The sequence below is a fragment of the Diachasmimorpha longicaudata genome, chromosome 1, assembly GCF_034640455.1.
Source record: "Diachasmimorpha longicaudata isolate KC_UGA_2023 chromosome 1, iyDiaLong2, whole genome shotgun sequence".
Taxonomy (NCBI): domain Eukaryota; kingdom Metazoa; phylum Arthropoda; class Insecta; order Hymenoptera; family Braconidae; genus Diachasmimorpha; species Diachasmimorpha longicaudata.
The window spans coordinates 236,216-258,336 of NC_087225.1; the positions used below are offsets into that span (position 1 = coordinate 236,216).

At 36.5% G+C, this 22,121-nt stretch overlaps 1 protein-coding gene across 5 annotated transcripts in view; it reads right to left on the minus strand.

The window, feature by feature from the left end:
- LOC135166132 (potassium voltage-gated channel subfamily KQT member 1-like) overlaps nt 1-22,121 on the minus strand; it is a 47,590-nt gene that overhangs the window by 19,669 nt on the left and 5,800 nt on the right. For all 5 annotated transcript variants that reach the window (XR_010299629.1, XM_064128171.1, XM_064128190.1 and 2 more), the window contains exons 2-3: nt 12,613-13,156; nt 1,580-1,670 (exon numbers count right to left, since the gene is read on the minus strand). Coding sequence is in view for 4 of the 5 variants with exons in the window: in XM_064128171.1 (XP_063984241.1) it covers nt 1,580-1,670; nt 12,613-13,156 (635 nt within the window). In the remaining variant the exon portion in view is untranslated. The remainder of the gene's footprint in view (nt 1-1,579; nt 1,671-12,612; nt 13,157-22,121) is intronic.

Sequence of the window (22,121 nt, forward strand, 5' to 3'; positions counted from 1 at the left end):
ACACCACGAATAATTTCAAGAGAGAATACATAAAGCAGCAACACACGATAAGGATTGCGCTGAGGTAATGCCGGTTCACATTAACGCGAAGAACAGTTGATTAATTAGCCGGGATTTCCTGTGCCTTTATCTTTTGCCTGGCTACTACAGGGAGTGATAACCATCGAGTTTATGCATCAACCAAACATGCACACGAAAAACACATATTTTTGCGTCACGAGCGAGGAGAAAAATTAGTTCCGCTGAGAACTTATGTTCTCCGAAGGAGATTTTTTCTTTTCACTTTTAATTCATTTATTTGTGGAGAGAAAGGAAAATTTCCATCAGAAAATGGTCATTTTATTGTCGGAATTGTTTCTCGGTCGAGACTATATTTCTTGGGGGAAAATATCAGAAGAAAATTATGCCAATCATTGTAATGAATGCTCGTGATGATGGGTTACCTACTGGGAACGAACGAAGATCAGGCATTTGGTTTTTCGCTTTGAGGGATGTTAGGAGATAGAAATTTTTGGAAAAAATCCTCGTGCGATTACTGAAAAAAATACAAATTCCCGGGCTGCGAACAAATGTGATGTTATTAAGGTGAAATTCTTTGAAATTTCAGGTGAAATTTACCGCTCAGCCGATGAAATTCTCGCTGGGTAGTATCACCCTTTTCTGATGTTCCCATCAAAATGTTCTTCATAAATTTTTTTCCCTGTTCCCAAAAAATACGTTTTTCTTATAATGGTTCCGATAATTATCATGGATAATATTTATAATAATCCCCGACTGTTGCGAAAACTTGTAAATCGCTGTAGTCCGTAGTTGAGGAGATAATACATATTCAAATATCGGCTTTTAACTCCCGTGGTTAAGCCAAAAGAGGATTATGGCCTCCTCCCCCCAAATCGACGTTTCCATTTTACTATATTAGTTTTAATAAATTAAATTTTTTTAAATACCTAACTAAAATTAATATTTTGAAATAATTTTTCACCGCCAAAATTTAAAAGAGTTCCCTAACTAAAAAATTAGATGCTGAAATATTTTAAACATTTTCAGTACGTGGTGGCAATCGGATACAAAAACATTAATTTTCTTGGGTTTTCAAGTGATCAACGTCGTTAAATTAAACAAAATTGTGCGGGCTGGCTGTTGAGAGTATATTTTACAAAATGAGTGAGTGAAAAAACGGATCATTATTAGGACCCACTTTAGATACGTGTGAAAGAACTTTGCCAGAAAAATTCTAGTGTAAGTCTCTGAAAAGAGGCCTAAGATGCTGGCCAGAAAAAAAAATGCAACACTGACACTGAAAAGTTTATTGACTTAAGGATGACTTTTTCGCCAAGTTTTGTGAAAATTTGTCAGAAATTTTACAAAAAATTCTGGTAAATTTTGGCTCATCCATCCTAGATTTTTTCATGGCTGAGTTATTGCAATTTTTTCTATTACTGGCACTACAATTTTTATCCTAAAGTTTTCTCTGCGTACGTGGAAAATTCATTGTGAGAGTTCATGAGTGACATTTGATGAAATGAAATTCATTTGACAGCGATGGAATTTGTGAAAATTTCTCTGTGAATCTACTTACCATCCAAAACAAAGTTTCGTTTGCAAAATTACTGTATTGTTCTATCGTTGACAAAACGCTAAATATGAGGCACACCAACACCACCATGAACCTGTGAACAATGAAGAAAAGACGACGTGAGTGAGTGGATAAGTTCAATTAGAGCATTAATATTAATTTATATGACGCAGTCTCGGTGGGAGGGTTGAAGGAGGTAAAGTGTACTTTTCAATCAATTCATCTTACTGAAAGAGGTGGAGGCTATTCATGTTCAACGCATCAATCAATTAATTACTCTGAAGATAATTAATAGATGGTATTCATGGGAATGATAAATCTGTTGAAAATATCATCAATTTTTATTGAATATGTCAGAGCTAATGGTAAACCAATTTTCTGATACACAATGGAAGCTCATCATCACAGTCATAAAAAATCAAATCCGGGTCCGTTGTCGTTGACATCTTCAAGAGGATGAGGTGGCAGCAAATGTTGAGTGTTGAGTTATCGATTGCATCTTCAAAATGCACAGGAATACCCGAATAGTCGATACATCATTTACATGCGCATTTAATCTAGGATTCAATTGCATGCAAATAATAATCTGATGACCCTCATTGCAGTTTATAAATATTTATAGTTGTCAAAAAATCGTTATTCCGGAAAAATTTGAAAGTTTCTGTTCTTTTTTGTTAAATATTATTTGCATAAGACTTTGATGAAAAAAAACTAATTGATTTTAAAGCCTGAGAGGTGTTTAGCATTAGATGTTCAAGCGTTAAAATTTCCTCTTATTAATTATCAATTATTCCTATCAAATTAAAATTAACTTGAATTGATCACGCATGGATTACTGGTTACATGGTTTTTTTTCTCCTATTTTACTGCGTCTACCAAACCCGATGAATTTTACTTTCACATTCTCACATTGAATAATAACGATTTTTCGCTGACTCAACCCCTCAAATACCTGATAAAAATCGGAATAAATAAAAATCGGAAACTCCTCGCCAGCACATAATCCCAAAACACTCCGCACGTCCGCTCTAGTAATTGAAATTTAAGAAGTAATTTTCTAAATCCCTGCGTCACTGTTTTCTTGCGTTAAACTTATCCTGAATTGATCGACTACACGATCATTTTCTTAGCTCACGAATCTATTATTTTCCAGCAAGTAGTTTTTCATCTCAGTGTAGTTTGGCCTTGCTGTTGTTGACAGCCTCAAGAGTACGAAAAGTACCAAGGTGCTTTTACCAGGAGATCCAAGTTATCGATTCAATCATCAAATGGTTATACTCAGGCTTTGAAAAGGACTCCAAACATCTCTCTTTCCTCTCCCCTCACCCCACGTAATCTTATGACTCGTCCAATATTTTCCTTCCGCAAATGGAACTCCTAAAAATACCCCAGAGTCCAGAATCAACTTTCGTGAATGTCCCAGAAGACTTTCACATTACCTTCATGCCTCAACAATTCATCGCCGTCACAGCTCGATGTCTCAACAGTACGAAAACTGAGAGGGTCGTCTTGCACACAAGGGGGAGCTTACAACGACATACTAGATAATTTTACCATCATCCAGTGATTGGCTGACCAGTCTCCAGAGAATTTATGACGTGCCCCGGGAGAAATACGCAGGCGAGAGAAAAAGTAAAAGTTGTAATAATCAACAAAATACTTTTTTGATGACTATCAAGGGAGGAACTGTTGCACCTGAGTAGACGAAATTCCCTCAGAAGAGGGATGAATTTATTGAAGGAACTGGAGCCTTCCGGCTAGTTCAATATATTAAATGCGTGGGCTTTTTGATTTTACTGACCAAATATGTTATCGGAGGCAAAAAGTTGAGTGGAGTTTTTGAGCGATATCTGTGGATCTAAGAGAGATATCGGAATTTTCATCATAATATTTATTGGGGATCTTAATTCGCTCCATAAAAAAGGTTCTGATAAAAATTTTGGTATCTGTCCTCAATTTTGAGATATTCTTCAAAAACTGGTCAGATGTGACTTATCTCTTTTTACCCCTTCGCCAGGTATAGCGAATTGCAGTTACAGAAATAATTTTCAATAGATAAAATGTAATTACTGAACAGCTAATTAGTCTAGATTACCCAATGAATGTTAACAAAGAGCAATGCTACAGGTAACTTAAAAAAATCAATTGTTAAACTATGACGATCAATTGTCAATCAAAATATTGGCGGTTGAATTCAATTTCAATTGAAAACGTTCTCTAAATATCTCACTTGAAAAGTAGGAAAATTGGATTTTCAATATTGAATGATTATTGATCTTTCAATCAAACTCCCATTACTGGAAACGACATTTTTCAACATTATTAAGGATGTTTACTGGCCTACAGTTTAAAAAATAGAGCATTATTCTAATATCTCTGAAATTAATCGATTCATCAATGAAGTCTGTCAATTAAATTTCATGTAATTCCGCCGCTGTTAAGAATTTCAACAAATTTCCTTGAAATTCTAAATATGTAATTATATAATTCTGTAGCCATGATGGTCGGCTGTGAAGTAATGGAAGCATGAGATAGTTCTATAATAAATTAATTTAATACTCCGTTGGCTGTCAGTCTCTTCCAAGCGATCGTTAAAATGACTCTTATCGGATTTTCAAATGTGCGCTTCGTTGGAATACAGTTCATCTCTCGTAGAATGTAAGATGACAGAGAGCGTGATACGTACCACCGCCGACTTCATCCCTTTTGCTAATACTGCATACACTTAGTCTCAGTACTCACATGAAGCACGCCACGATCTTCATCTCGGTAATTTCCAGAGCTATTAACCGGTTCCATAAGCCATAACTCTCTTATCCCAGGGAGTGAAAATAAGAGGGTAAGGAAATGGATAGGGCTATACTTTCTATATTACAAAACTACTGATTACATTTTAATCACTTCGTGATTCAAGAAAAAAACCCTCTCGGTGGTGTTATTTATTGAGACAAGTTTGCCCGCTTTTCCCTTCACGGCCCAAAAGTATTGCCCGACACTAACGAAGGTACGGAATTATAAAGCTGTGTGGATAGCGTGTCGACCTACCATAATTCGAGTCTCTCCAGTGTAACCAAGGTACGGGGATTTACCACTGTTGGGTCACCTTCGCCGACCTACTCCCACCATAATTGTCTTCTTCATTTTTTTTTCTCTTCAAGTAGTACCGGAATCGCAGTTCTTGCTACTTTATTATTCATAGGGTCATTTTTAAAATTTTCAATTTGATGCTTTAATTGTCTTCCTCATTTTTTTTTCTCTGCATGTAGTACCGTTATCGCAGCTCTTCCTATTTTATTACTGATGGTAGTATTTTTTTTTATTATTGTCAAAATGATGCTTTAATTGTCTTATTTTTTTTATCTTCAGGTACTATCAAGAATGCAGCCCTTCTTACCTTATAATTCATGGGGGTATTTTTTCATTTGCAATCTGATCGTTTAATTTGAGAAATCATCAGGACTTTGTTTATAATTTTCCTTTCTTTTTGTGCACTCTTTCGGATTTTTAAGATTCACTCCCATTCCATCCTCCAACTCCGCGGTCGCCGAAGGTCAAGGGAAAACCTCACCCTGCGCGAAACACCGATCCAGGTACTGTGAAATACTATTGAAATGTGATTCGGTGATGGCTGGCTAGAATAATTATAATAAATTTTAGTGAACAGTGAACGTTAAAATTTTCAATTTAGTAAATTCTCGTTAGACAGGGCGTCTGCTAAATTTTGCCGTTTCGTTACAAACTACCCTCGCATATAGTAAAATTTACCGAGTCAGCGGAAAAAAAAACGTTGTCGGTCTTCGACTGTATTCCCGATAGGGGATGAATAGGCCTAAAAATGTATTCCACCACACGACTACTTGATTTGTTTACATCATAGATTTGTCTTTAATTTAAGACAGGAAAATATTCAGTAAAAGTTGTAGAAGAACTCTCCTAATGGCTGAGAAATTATTTTCCAAAAATTGTTATGGAAATCGAAGAGAGAAAATCTGAACTGCTGAGTGAATTCCTCTAAATGAAAGGGGATGCGATAGTACTTTTAGAAGGCTGGTTGATATTCAAATTAAGAAAATTCTCAATTTTGCCACAATCATTTTATGCTTGTCTTATTATAAAATAATCTCTAAATTAAAGACGTTTAACTTTGATTTTTATGAAGAGGAAAGAGACTTTCAAGGGATAGCCCCGTCTGTGATACGGACTAGGGATTCGCTTCACGAACACACGAGGAGAAATTTTCTATAAAAATTCTAATGCGAGTACTGAAAAAAATTTCAATCCCTCTGTTGTGAAAATATCTAGTGCCTCAAAGGTAAGATATCCGGAGATTTCTGAAAAATTTTCACAGAACCAACTGATATGGTAAAATCCCGGCACATTTCACGATTAAAAAATTTGTCGATGTACCTAATAAAAATCAAATTTATCAAATTTGCTATTAAATAATATAATAATAAATAAATTAATAACGAATTAAATTCAGGGAAGAGTGTAAAACAACTAGTGTAACTTTACTGATAGTGTAAATACCCATTTATAGGGTCTACATTACATTAAAAGCAAATTGAAAAATAAATAAATAAATAAATAAATCCGAAGAAAAATATTCAATATCTCCCAACATTCTCTACCACCTTAATATAGTTCTTATATGAATCTAGTAACTCGTAGATAATTCAACTACAGCCGAACTTTTATCCGAGATCCAGGTGAAAATTTTTAACAGGGTTAGGGCATTTTTATCGCAGGATCACGAGGCAAAGGGGTTCATCTCTCGCTTCGTGCTATCCACACAGCACGGGCTGATTTAATTACCAAGATTTTAATTGAACTGATAAACTCGGTTGCTGAGCACAAAGAATTCTCCATAACAAATATCCATAGGAGAGAATGGTTGTTATTCGGATATTCCACTCTGATCCCCCCAGCGGGCGAATATTTGCAGTATTCACCAATCTGATATTTTAGTCTGTATAACGTACATATTTGTCGATGCTATTGAATTCCAAATGGATTTTCCAATGTTCAATGGAAGAAAAAAGGATATGGACCACGAAAAGCCCCTCGACTTTGGTTCGCCTGTTCGGCAAGTCGACATTCGACTCGTCTCTAATCTTCTCTAATTTCCCAGGATTTGGTATCTCATGGTAATACAAATCCTGGAACTAAATCCAACCGTTGTCATATACAAGAGGACATGCGCACATGTGGAAATTGACGTGGGAATATAGTGTTGTAGTTGATGGGATCGTATAACGGGAAGTAATCTGGTTTGCAGGTCTATGAAAATTTTAACGAATTACTCTCGAAAGGACGCGATCAACCGTTTTAATAGATTTTTCTTGATTGGCAGTTTCAAAATTTATGTTCTACCCAGAAGTATTTTAAGGACATTCAAAGATACCTTTAATGGTTCGGTACAACGTGCACTATATTTTTAATGACGAAATCGGTCAATTGAACAAAATTGGAATATTGAGAGGTCACAATATTTATTTTTTCATAAATAAATGAATCATCTGTTAAAAAAACAATCAGTCGATCGATTGAATTACCAAATTATTATAATGTATTGTATGATTACGAGGACTGAATCTACATCGTTGATACATATATAATCATCTGATACATACATAATCAGTTAATAATCATATAATCAGCTTCATGTCAAACATTTACAAAACAACTTTTTCTTCAGCTGGAATTTAATTAGATTGTTATCGCCAAATAAGGTGATTTACATATATCCGAATTGCGTGTATTTCAACCTTTACGGAGATTCCTTCCAATTGCGTCTAAATCGACCCGAATAAGGGTTAAATTACTCTTCGCAGGAGTTGAATTACACTTAGTGGTGTTTCTCTATCCCCGCAGAAGTTTCTCACTATATTATATTGTCTTATCTCCTGTATGTATAACTTTGTAAAAACATTCAAGCAAAAGTTCTAACATGAACAAACATTTATCCACGTTTTCCTTTCGTCACGGAATTGAATTGACTCGTTGTCCTCTCATAGGGTGGGATATAAATCCAATTGAGGGAATTATTTTTAATTGAGTTCAACTCAAGAGTTTTGCCTAAAAGGAATTCAGGATTTTTATATTTTTCTGATGTCTTGTATTCACTTCAGTATCGTACAGAAGAGGCACTCGCACTGCAAATTTTACTGGGTTGAGCCTCATTTTTTCCTCAAATTATAGAAAAATTCCAGAAATTCCAATAAATTTTAATAGAGCTCTAAAGAAATTTCATCTCAAACCCTCTAGATATTTTTAGACCCCCGAAATTCAGATTTTGTCCAGTAATCGCATGAAAATAAAAAAAAAACAAAAATTAATCCCTCTAATTTTCTTCCCACAACATCACCTTTCGTTCTATCGAATCACGTTCTTTACTTTACTTCGACCTGAAAAACGAAAAACCTCCCTTCTAACTCACCCATTATTAATGCTAACCCGTGGTTACAGTCCCGGCAATTGATCTGGATGAGTGATACTTTAAAAAGTTATAAAATACTCCCCAGGAAACAGAGATAGTGTACACGTGATTTTGAATGTGTAGAATGCACTCGAGTGTAATCCTTTCATCCAAGGCCACATTGACACCACGCTGGGTTGATAAATGTAATGGACGGTGTTTACCCAGTGAATGCCCCATAAACCAAAAACCCCAGTACGATTTTTGACCTGGCGATAGCTTTTACAAGCGGCAGGGGTTACCTTGAGCTTCTAAAACACCTGTTCACTCGCCTACTGACGTATTACACGAAGCTTACACTATCGTCATGTGAAATTTAACACAGAGATTAGGGCCTCGGAGGGTAATAAGTGAATACATCAAACAGTATAAAATACGAAGAAGAATTGTGGGGTTAGTCCCAACGATCGATCGAGCTATTCGCTTTGCCCGCTGATTAAATTACAGGCTCCTTGCCAACGGCGATTTTCCCGAGTCAACTAATGTAGAATGTAGTATCGGAAATTTGTATGTAGCTGTTAGTTTTGGCGAAATACATTTTTAGAACTTGATGATTTTATTTTTTAAGATTAAGAGTAGTGGGATTAGGTTTTCTTATGTCTAAAGTTCTTAAGTCATAAATCTGTGTGTGTAACGTTAAAATTCATTAAACTCATATATCCCATAATAATGGGGCAAAACCGGAGAGGTAAGAGGTTCACGAAATGGTAAATGATGGAGTCGAGGATGTTGCAGCAAAATTGAATATTTTTGGTGAACGTTGGAGTCAAATAATGAATATTTTCAGTGCAATTTCAGGAGTATCTGACAGCCTCGCAGATCAACATCAAAAGAACGACTTTAATGCTCCCCATTCCTCACCCCTCACTTCCTTGCTTGACAAATTGAAGATGCTGCTGATGTACCTTAATATATATCTATAAACATTCAACTTCGTCAAAGGAAAACGCAAATTAAATAGATGGAGGGAATTTAATGTTTTCATCGAAGAAACATGAGTCCTTCCGTCGCTTTGGAGGAGAAATAGGTAAACTTGTATTTCTGATTCCACTGAGTTGATGTTCAGGGTAATAAACAGTAAAACGAAGAGGTATCGGGGGGAATTTTCAGTACAACCTGTGATGGCATCACAATGGCCTCGTTAAGCAACGACAAGGGCGATGAATGTTGAGAATGTTAGCCCTCTGAGATAAGAGAACTGAAATACTTATTTATTTGGTTTATTGCGACGTTGATGGTGTGGGATGAGAAGAGTTTGTAGAAATTACCGAGCCGTTTGGTAATCGGGGTGTTTTTGGTCGTTCCTCGGGAATTACCGTAATGCGGAGAATAATTCATCGCATGGGACGTAAAAGTTATTTACGTTTGGGAGATGTTACTCAACTGGTTGATAATTTTTCGCACATGGGGAGATGGCTTTTATCAGGTAATTCGAATAATTTTAGCCGGTGGTATGGTAATTTCATTGTAATGGATGGGATGTAACGCGATTACGAGGAGAAAAATATTCGGGAAAAGTTGTAGAATTTGTGGGTCACGAACTGATTACGGATTTGGGTGGAACAGTTTACATGAGGGCATCGTCATTTTTCAATGACGATTTAGATGGAAAAATTCCGATTTTCTCCGGCAGGAAACACTTAGTAATTTTTCTGTAAATTTTCTTTGCGCGCAGTGAAGAACATTATTTTCCAACTAAAAAGTATCTTTTGAATGAAGTTCTTTGTTTTCATGAATGAAATAATGACTCTTCGAGAAACGATATATTGTAGGCAGTTGAATCAATTAAACAATATGGAAATGCGTGTTTTAAGATACCTTTGATTGACAGAATTATATTTTTTCAACGAGTTTGTTTTTTTCCAAAGGGAATCCCCGAAGGAACAGCAAGAAACTGAAGGATAAAATTTTTTATGATTCTCAAGAGGACAAAGGATGTTTCCCTTGAAGTTCCATGCGGATGATTTTTTCATTGCACATTTTACGATTCAGTTTAGAGGAATATGACTGTAATATAAAAATGGCTACAGTGGTAGGTCAGAATGGAGAAAAAATTCAATACCGTTTAATTTTTCATCCACAGTTGACAGGGTTGGTCTTTTAGTTTGAATAATTGGTTGAAATATATGAGCAAGAGGATGCTGAGTCGATGGGGGATCAAACAATGCTCCCGCAGGCAAATATTAGCCAATTGCGGAAACTACTGATTGGGTAGAACGGGCAACCCGTTGGTTGCTGCAGAGTTATGGGTGATTTCGCCCCGTCAGACATAGAAACAGATCCCTCGGGGCAGTTTTTAAATTGCATGTGTCGATTGATTTTATGGTTGGTAAAAGGATTTTTCTTCGGGTTTCTCGTTTTGGAGTTTCTATATGATGTTACAAAATTTTATCTCAATTTTTTGTGATACGTTGCGGTGATTTTTATTGCATCGCAATTTTAATAGAATTCCCGAGCAATTTTTTTTGTAAAAAATTAATTGAATATTTATCGTTATTGAATGTTTATTTAATCAGCGTATGGTCTAATAAAATGTGAAATATTTTACATAGAATATTCAAAATTGACGTGGATGAGATTCTCGAAACTTTAAAAATTGTTTCAAAGTGTTCAACGATAGCCGATCCACCTTTTGCATCCACAGTAGGTCACGAATTTGAAATCCCTACAACCCAGAGACCAAAATGAATTGAAAACTGCAGAGGCTCTTTTTTAAAAATTCATGAAATTCATCAATTTTTCGACAAAGCAGAATGTGGGGCAGCGGGTTTTCCAGTAAAATCAGATGACAAATCGAGGAAAACACATGAAAAATGAATACAGGGCGCACCTAACTTACAGTATCACAACTGAATTTTTCAGTACAGGACAGCACTTTCTCAGTGTCAAGCTCGACTTCCTTATGCTCCCCTCCGTCCGATCTCGGAATTAAAGCTCGCGAATACCCACAGTCTAAGCTCAATCAGACGTTCCTGGGCCTCAAAATGATAATCTTGTTGTCAACTAGAGAACTTTAACAAATCTATAATCTCTCGGTCCAACTTCGGTAACCGAATCCGTTGGTAAGTGCTCTTCCAAAGACTGATTTCGAGGTAAATAACTCATTAGGTGAGGGATGACTTATCAGTCAGCTGCCTAGGTTAATTAATCGGAATGGCAATGTACATAATAATCACAATACTGACGCTAACACATGACCATCCGTATCTACTGCTCACTGACAGACATCCCCAGCGGGAATTCACAGCATCGCAAGGGGATTCATGAAATTCGACAGGTGTACAAAGACACAGGATCCCTCCCTGGGCTCAGCCATAATCTGTTATGGTATCATTTTCCTTCCCTCTTGCCTTCTCGCCACCGGTGGCTTGGCGCGATGAGTAAGTTAGCTGTCTCATGCAAAAAATTTAGATTTGAGAACCCGATGGGGTAGAATGGTCTGATCAAACTGTTTAAAGTTGAGGGTCAACGTAGGATATGCTAAACTAGGTGATGTGATGTGAAATGGAGATGAAAAAAAAAATTCTCTTCCTCGAACTGAAAATTATTACGAAACAATGTCATTCATGAGTAATTCCCTAGGGATTTTTAACTGCGGTTGTTAATCAGTGTATTTGTAGAAAAATAACGTTCATAACTAATGCCCTCCGGATTTTCGGTCACGTGGTATTGTCGCGATTAAAGGATCCTTATTACTCTTGACCTTTCCTTGTCCGGGGATCGGCACTGGCCCTTCCTACAACCCGAAAAAGGTTCACTCATTACGGAAGAATATCATTCATGACTAGTGGCCTAGGGATTTTTAATCGCATGGCATGACACCCCTGGCCTTCGGCTCACACGACAATACCACGTGACCGAAAATCCCTATGGCAGTCGGCAACATGAATTAATTAAATTTGAGTAAACGCTCACCGATTTAATGAATGGAATTGATTTTTGGGATAACTCTATCATCGATCAGGGGAGCAATATGTAAATGGTAATATATTGAATTTTGTGAACGAGCTTTCGTCAGTGTCGTGAAATTAACTATGAGGTCACAAGTGGCATGTCGGCCGTTAATTAATGGTTAGCTGATGAAAACAGAGGTCTGTTTGGCTCCCCTCCGGCTACTCCATATTTTATGCATGCACTCAGCGCTTTCTAAGCCTCATGATGTTGAAAATTCGTTATATTCACATCGCTGATTTATTGTAAACATGGCTTGAAGCTTTCAATGTTCTCAATGCCTGTGTTTGTATATTGTAAAAGTTATTTCAACCCGTGAACATACGAAGAATTACATGATTCACGCAGTTTCGTACTAAGATTTAATATGAAACGGTGCGTTTAATAGTGCTAAATCATTAGACTGGAAAATTAAGAATTTTATGGAGTTTTGAATGATCTCAAAAGACAAGAGCGATGCATAATTAATTTTCTTTCGATAAGATTTATTAAAATTTTTTCAAAATGAAAACGCGATGAAGAAAGCCCCCCTGAGAGGAGTGAAATATCAGTCCATCAATATTTAAAACGAAAAAAAAGTCGAAAGAAACGGTCAAAAAATACTTACACACTGCAATGATAAATGAAGCACAGCCACCCCCCAGGATGTTCAAGAAAAACGTACAGTCTCTCCTGAAATGTCTTCCCCTTTTTGTGATGAAACACATATTTAGCTTTGAATGCCTGATCAATGGGCAGATAAATTGGATAATAAGGATCTGGTACACCAGTTTGTACAGGAATTGCCGGCTCCTCCTCGACCTCATCATCAATAACATCATCACTAATAATGTCACTCTGGCTCTTCTTTCTCCGATGTTTTCTCTTCATCGGTGTTGGTACTCTCTTGTGATGCGCTTCGCCAAATCTTGGCGAACGAAAACGCCTTAAAAATGTGAATTTTGTTGGTGTTTCGGTAGTTGTACCGTTATCAGTGTCCTCGGTCTCACTACCCGGTGTTTTCAATGCAAAATCCTCGGATTCACCACCAACAAGCTCGTCCTCACTTCCCTGAAGTGCAGCATATGCTGCAGCAGCACTGTAACGCTTTTCCGATAGCCTCGTGCATTGGTCCTTACTCCTTGGAAGACTTTCGTTGTTGTACGCGTGACCTAAATGCCCAATTAACTATTGTAAATTGCATCTCTCCCCTCGCTCTCGCCCTTTTCACCCCACAACAATAATTCCCCCCCGTGTAATTACATTCGCTAAGATGGATCATGATTTAATGGTATCATTGAGAATCTTATAAAAAAACGACTCGGAAAAAACACAAATCGTCTGGGTTTTAGCACGTGTTCGGTGCGTGATGTTTTTTCCGATATTTTATTTTCGTTCATCGCTCCCCCACAATTTCGTAGACACTGTACCAGGAGAAGACGTTGAATTATGAAAAAGTATCGGAGAAATAATGCAATAATTATATTCTGATGTGATGATGCTTCGGCTAATGGAAATTTACGCCACAATTTTTCGTCCAAAGCAAAGAGGAAATTACGTTTGGAATGAGAGGAAAGAATTGGGAAATTCAATTTTATGACCTTGAGGTTATCTGTTGACTATTAATTATTTGAAACTGAGTTCAACGCATTAATTTGTTCATTATTACGACAAGTTATGTCCGATAGGAATTGAGTATTTACGAAAACTGTGCAGACAGTAAATTTCTCCAGTAAAAGTAGATCGGAAAGAAGTAAAATTTATAGTATACTATGAAAATTTTTACACAGCACGATTCCTACACTTTTGCGTCATTACGGAAATTGGTGACTGATAAAAACTACCGAAAGTCCTCTAGGAATTGTCTGAACTCTCAGTACTTTTCGTCAGAAACAAATTTCCTCGCGATTACGTAATACTTCTGCAATTTTTTGCCATGTTTTTTCTTCGTGGCGATCGTATTCTTTACGTTCCCGTCTAAAAATTATCTATAAAAGAGAAGTTTTTATTCAAAGACATTTCCCTTTAAGAGTGCGTTTGGGACAGAAATTGCTATATTAGCTTTTAGTCCTTTATTTTTACTACATCTGGGCTCCGGGTGCATCATTTTCATGTGACGATAATTTTTAACTTATTCCAGGGTAGTATTATATTGCACTTGCTGCAAAGTGAATTTTCGTTTTGAAAAACTGTAGGAATTGTATTTGATTGTAGATATTTTTCAGAATTTTAATCCTATTATTTTCAAATTTGGGACAATTCCACAAAAGGTGATTGAAGCCCTTTTCCGAATGACCACATGAGCATTTAATAATAGTTAATAATACAACAATTAGTGCTCTAATAGATATATTTGAAAACGAGAAGAAATTATTCCCGTTGAGCCAATAAATTCTGTATAGATTTGGAGAGCAATAAAAAAACCTGTAGCCCCCATTTTTCGTTGATCACTTCCTCGTTGATAGTCTTTACAAACAAGACCCTTATCAACATTCTCTTATCTCATGTTGATTATTCAATAAAAAATTCATGAACATTACATCTAAATGAGAAATTGATGAAACATTCAAGATTATTTGCCTTAAATTTAAAGTTATTTTCTATTGCGTCGCCCCTACCAATTGATAATTAACAAAACTTCGGAACTCAATATCTGACCCAACTACAAAAGACCCACATCACCCAATATTTTTTCCTATTTTTAATTCATACAATTGCGCACAATAGACTTCTGAAAACTGAAATCCATTTGAAATCGGACTTGTACGGTGCCATAAAAATCCTCGTGAAATCTGTCCATTTCGAAATAACCCACTTCGACTGAACAATAAACCGGAAAATTCTATCAGAAAGTACTTTGTCGATCAATGATTGTGAATAGCCCCATACGGTTCTGTCAAATTTATTCATTTGTGTAATCATTTATCATCCAATCTTGTGTTGACGAATGCTTTCGTCGTTCTCACCGAATTAAAGGGATGTCGAGGGTCAATCGAATGTCGTACACTGGGAGTGCATTAAATCGAAATACCATGTGACATTTCGTTGACTGCTGTGGTGAAGGAGAGTTTTGTGGTTTAGTGGTGGTCTACACTCACGAAATTAATGTAATCACGATAGCAACGGTAATAACTTGCTGAGAAAATTTGATTGTAGCAAGTGGTATTGTGCAATTTACGGTCACTGCCCGAACTTGGATTGCAAGCTCGGTTAAGATTGGCTGAGACGTTATCTTGAATGTGGTATCTTTGAGTTGAAGGAGTTCCTCTCACCCCATCCCCGCTCCATCCTCTCCTTGCCACCCATTGCGACCGTCGAACCACCCCCTTACCATACTGCCAACCCCCAGCGATTGCCAGACAGAACTGTACTCAACTCTTTGGAAAAGTTTTACCCCCAAGGCGACAGCTAACGGTGATGTCGTATTGTCCTTTATGAAGTTAGATTTCAAGGTATAACGAGCCGTGCACTACGACATTTAGGGTAGACTTGTGAGTCTCGTTGACAATGACCTCGGTTATTCCGGGAAAAAATTTTTCAGACTTGTGTTCTCTAGGTTATGAATTTTTTAACGAAAACTGAGGGATGCTGGGGATTAAAAACGTCGAGGATTTTCTTGAAATAGTGGAGAATTCTTTATATCTTCGCAAGGACAAATGGAGAGATCATACGTTGGAGAAAGGAGCATTGCGAAGATTTTGGAAAATTTTTCAAGGTTTTCGCAGAGGGTTTTAAATATTCAGATGGAGTGAGCAGTTTTTGTTGGTTTAATCGATAATAAGGGGCTTGAGAGGGAGAATTTTCAAAGAGCTTCACTTTTTACGCCTGAGTAAAACAACAATTGGCCCAAATTTCAGATGAACAGAGGCTTTGACGTTTTGATTCATGTTTGGAATTTGGACCAATTTGGATTTTATGTAGTTTTTTAGTATCCGAATAAGGCTTACAAATGGTGTGTCACATTCAGACACTCCTTTTTCTGTATTTCGCTGACGGCTCTGCTTTTGGCACAAAATGATAAATTGTATTTGAAAAAAAACAAGAGCTTGGATCATATATTTTTTAATTCTGACCTGTCACTGAGTGTCATAATAGCACCGGAAATGAATGGAATCATGGTTCAAAATTGATTACCGCAATAAATTGATACGTTCAATCATTTTCACTTTCAGGATATCAACATTTCTATGGAGTTTTTTCCGGCGAAACTACTTTCCAGAGTTTATAGAGTAGATCAAGAAACAATTCCTTAGGAATATTTTTGTGGCTTTCATGTCCAGGAAATTTGAGATTAGCAATTGATTAGATAATAACGATAAAATATAATAAGTTGCAATACGTTTTAATTTTGTCGAGATTAATTGGAAAAACTTGGTTCATGAATTAGAAATAATTTTTCTAGTGTATACTGATCCTCCCATAACTTTGGATGTTTCTGCTTCCTGTCATGGCGAGTTCGGCGATAATATCGTACTGTAGAAATGCAGGTACATACAATCTGCATACTATGTCGGAAGCAACGGAATCGATTTCACCACGTTCGACGTTCATCGAATATGTGGGAGATTTTGAATTTAGAATAATGGAAATTGTCACGCTATTGTCTGAATATCAGTACCAAACATGATGATGTACAGAAAAAGAAGATGGATTTCGCTATTGTGGGAAATGAAGCATTAATTTGAGGATTACAAAGCGGCTATTGGCTTTAACTGTTTAGATTACGTAAGTTTAAGATCATTTGTATTAAAAAATGTGCCGACATCCACGTCAATAACAAAATATTCAACACATTGAAGAATAATTTTTTTTAATTGATTTCTTCATTCTCCAAAATCCCAAAAATCTAAATACTTGAACAAAAAAAAAGTACGCCGCAAAAAATTCAAAATAGATCTCACGGTGATATATGTAATTCGAGAATCATGACCGTAAGACAGTTGCCAAGGTGACGGCAGCGGGGGTGGTGGTGGTGGTAAGGGACAGTTATAAGCGGTGCTAAAGTTTTGTAATTGCAAAGAAAGTTGAGGTAACTAGGAAAACGAGATGGGCTCATGCCAAGAGGTTAAACCATTTCGTAAATATTTAAAACGACAACCGAGAGCTGGTTAGCTGTATATGTTGGGGGTTATGAGTCTCTGTGCATTCAATTGCAACTTCAGACAAGAGAAGGAGAGGAAAAAAGGGAGAGCGAGAGAGAGGGAAACGTCATGACCTCGTGGAAAATTCTCGATGGCAGGGATGGCCCACATGGTTCTCATGACTTGAGCAGTAAACTACAAACTACTCGTGGAGAAGTTATATAATCCAATTTTAAAAATTCAATACATTGAGTTCTCGTGGAATTTATTCCTCTGTCGCATCGGTGCATACTTTAAAAGCATATGAAGACGTTTACTGGGCTTCTTGTTACACGTGTTTGCTCTTTTAAAAGATCCATTCTAAAAGTACCATTGAGAGAGAGGCTTGATGGGCACAATGGAGGTTTACACATGCAGCTTGTGCCTCATGATGTGCACTTGAAAGTCAGTGGTGTTTTATTGGGCGAGAGTTGGATGGAAAAAAGTTGAAGAGGGGAATGGTGGGCGGGGGGGGGGAAGAGGGTGAAGTTTCACGCATTATGAGTGTCACGGGGTAGTAGGGTGAGTGAAAGATGAGATTGTGAACATGGGATTGGGATTTTTGGATTAGTGTCGAACGTGTGATTAGATTTTCCGGGGGCTGCGTCGATTATACATATAATCAGGTAGTTCATGATATCGATTGATATGCGAGTGCACTTGTACCGTGGATCGGAAGCGAGTTCGACCGCAGATCCGGATTGAAGATCTACCCGAATGCTGAACAAATCGATTTCATAATCGACACGCGATCGAATCCCAATCGATTAATCTATTAATCTATTTCGACGTATAACAAATAATCGAAAAATTATTGAAGCTCGCATAAAGCTCTGCATACTAGAACCTACATTACATGTCTCCAATCTGTTTAATTTCCAAATCGTCACTTTGCCCTCGTAGTTTTCCATACATCACTAATCTATTCCGTAAATACCTATTCTATACAACTATTGGATAAATTAGTAAATAACAATGTGGATTAATAACTTCATCTTCAAAAATCGTAAATAGTACTGTTCAGCATTAAGTTGCAACGCTATTATTATCGAATAAAAACACGATTAATGACCGAAAAAATAACGAATTCATTAAATTACCAGTGTGGTGAATACAACAATTATTTTTAACGAACACAGCAGATGCATTTCATATTAGCAGTAATGTATATGCCCTTCGTACTAGTCGCTCATTTAATTCGCATGCGTAATCCCACGTACGAGTATCAAAAGTTAACAATGAGGACACGGTTTGAATATGTCCAAGATACCATCAGGATCATTCAAAACTAATAGTTAATTTAACAAAATTCAAATGCTCGAAATCATGGACTACGAAAAAATTGGCAAATGCCGTAATTACATGTTACATCGAAAACCATAATTACATCGAAGAGACATCTAAACTAAATATCTAAAAGCTCGTAAATAAAAAAATTGAGATAGTTAATATTCTAAATTAGTATAATGTGCATAAATTCTAAAATGAAGATAGTGTAAATAACCTAACTCTGGGGTTTCACCACTTTGAACAAATACGAAAGAAAGGTTTGGAGAGACTTTGTTTACTGAGGCTGAGTAACTTGGAGCTGTTTCAAGCTTGATTTCATTGTTGTGTAAGCCATGTGCGAGGGTTATTCATGTGGTTATTAGTGAGGATTAATTCAGGTCTTGCTGAGGGTGAAAATGATGAGGCTGAAGCTGCCAGGGCTGCTCAGGCGGCGGGCGGCGTCGCTGGTGTAAAACCTAGCGAACGCACGAAAATGAAACTTGACTTAAATCCCTCCAAATTGTTTTCTTATTCGGTAATAAATTTCTAAGCTTCTGTTACGAACAGTCAAATGTTCTGTAAAATATGTCCTTCATCTATATATCACCAGAGCCTCCAGAGTTCCTGGAAGCGAGTTTTCAAAATTGGAGAAAGAGAAAATCAGGTTCGGGGGATATTTATTTATTTATTTCAGATGAGGTTTATTAAAGATTAATGATTGGTAGAGTTGAATAGAACCCAATGAATATGCAATAATAGTTAGCGAAGGGCGTGTAAAACATACGTTTTTAGGTCCCGTAAAAAATACCATTGGCAGAGATATTATTGTTTATAAGCCCTCAGAGGGGTGCCCTCCGTATGTTTTTTTTCTTGAAAATTTTCTTTTTTCTTGAAAACACGCAATGAGATGATACTGAGAGGACTAAAAGTATCAGAAGAAGTCTCGAGAGAAAAGACAAACCAAAGAAACTGGGGGAAGAAGTTAATAGGCAGTCGGGCTGGCAAAGTAAATGTACTTCTGCTGGGTGTGAGGCAAACTAAGGGAGAGAAAGGGTGTCGAGTGTCTGTGGCTAAAGCAATCTTTAAACGATTCTCAATTGAACAGCCACTTAAATATTATTGTTGTATTATGATCATTCGTGTAGTACCAACGATACAACAATTTAATTAATTAGATTCAGACCATAAATTCCAGTTCCATTGTTCTGTGAAAGTTAATGGGAAACCAGAAAATTCTGGTACATTTGAACTTTTAGAACAGTAACATCGAATATGAACACTGAATTTCCCTGAGAATTAAGGGGAAATTGACGGTTAACTGCCAGTGAATATTCACTTTTATTTCTGACAGCGCATTTTTATCTGAATTATTTTTCCGGATGTAGAACGTCCTTCGGAAACGTTTATATTATAACCGAGTCACAACGTTTAGCAATAAAAGCTAGTATGCAGGCTTAATTGAGCTACATATAGTTTCATCATTGGTGGGGGTCATTCTCGGGGGTAGAAAGAACAATGTGAAACTCCCCACTCTAATTAATGAACGAATTTAATTTTTCAGTATGCTCTCCTTCACCTTCTCCCTCACCCCCATCCCTTTCCCTAACCCCCCAAAGCAATGGTTGAACACTTTTTTTTCTCCTGAACATTAACAAAAGTTTCGACCCTCTGATTAACTCCGACCCATTCGTAGTTTCGACATGACTCCTGAAGTGAATGAAAAAAAACCTCTCAGTTTGAATATTTGACCTATACGATTGGTAGATTAAATCTTCGTCCCTCGCCCTGACTCGATGAATAGACTAACGTAACAAAAAATCATATTTTATTGATAAATAATGGAATTCAGCGTAGCGTACAGACAGGTTGTTCAGCCACATGTTATTCCCTCGTAATCTGTACTTGTGTATTAATATTTCATTTTCTCATCGATCTTACTTTCTATTCCGAACCTTCAGTCATGCGGCATTGGATTCTAGAATGGGGGTAATCAAACGTATGATACAATGAATCGAAATTGAACAATGTGAACAAAAAAAATGAAAGAGCTGTAGTAGGAAACTTGAAACTTTCACGGCTTTGACAGTCCTTGTCGTCGTTATGGGTCTTGTGTTTTTGGTAAAATCAGAAGAATGGGAAATAGAATAAAAAGAAAAATATAGTATTTTTTACTGATTTTACTTTTGTCTGATGAAAAAAAAGTATTGTATCGGAATGGAAAATTTTTCAACTGCTCCTGAATTTTCGGTTTCATTTGAATAAACATTACTGGACTGGACGTGTAAAATTTACCTTACCTTCAAATTAAGTTTCTTCAATATAGAATAATGTAGTGAGAATTAATAATGATATATTAATGGTTCCTAATTTTCATCGGAAATGTCTTCGCTGGTAAATTTTGTCAACCTCCATCAAATTCTAGTGTCAATGATATTGTGAGAATTTTCTCATTTGGAATTCATAATTCAGTAAATCAAAATAGTATTGTAAGTTTCGATAAATTGTTATATTGTAATTAATAAAAATGAAGGACTTTTAGATAAAGTTACATTCAAATATTAAATTACACGACTCAGGAGAGTTGGAGGTGTCGGTTATTTGTAATGTTTTATTACGAATAAGAAGGGTTTCTCGGATTAGAATGTCACGTTATATTTTCCCTTTGGTTCTTTTTTAATTTCCCTGAATAGTATTCAATGTTCAAATACTTCATAGAAGGTTTAAAGCATTACAACGCAGAGGTGGAAATCCATTTTGACGACGACAGAGAAGAGATATTGAAATTTACGTTGCAGAGTTAGACAACGATTATTAACACAATTTACGATAGGAGGTCCAGTTTACGGTTCAATTTACGTTTAATTAAGGTCTCACCACTACTGGTTCTCATCAATCAGAGATCTCAGAGCGGAGTTAAATCGACTTTGAGATATGTGTAGAGACAATAACACCCAAAAGTTAGTTCGTATTGATTTTGAAAATGTGGTATGACGTTATTTATGGAATTCTCCTAAAATGTTGAGTTGTTGGATTCTACATCGATAAGTTATTTCCTGAGTTAATAAAGCCGGAGCAATCACCACAGCCCAGCAGAATACTGGCGCTAATCGAAATCAGCAACAATTTCTGTATTGGCATTGTTCAAATACGATTGTGGATAAGGACAATAAATTAATCATTCTTTTTGAAAATAATTGGAACATTATGAGAACAATACTATTTCCCGCCATATTGTGCTCCTCCCAGACTAGAACAAATTCCTCTTATTATTAGCCATAAATTTCTAGATAAATGTGCGATAAAAATATGACATTAATGTCACCTAAAGCTCATGTAAGAAAAATTGATTAATTTCTTGTTGTAAATTATACGTTAATTAACTTTGGGAAGTTTAAAAATGCTTAATAACATTTAAGGCAACTGGGGATGAAGGGCGTGAACGCCAGCAGTGAACTCGCCACCTCCCCCCATCGATTACTCTCCTCTACCTATTTATTCACGTGGTAAATAAAACAGAAATTTCGGAAGAAAACCAATAAAATCTGCCGATTGCAACTGTATTGTACATTGGTACTCCCCTAAGACTGAAAGCAAGCAGGGTCAATCGTCTAAAAATTTTAATTCTACCCCTATTTGATAAGTGCACCCTCTGTGACTCGTTAAAGATTCCCAAAGCATTCGCAGATGCTGTTGCCCCAGTTATTCTTAAAAAACCTCTGATAAACGCGTTCAAATAAAAAAACTTTGT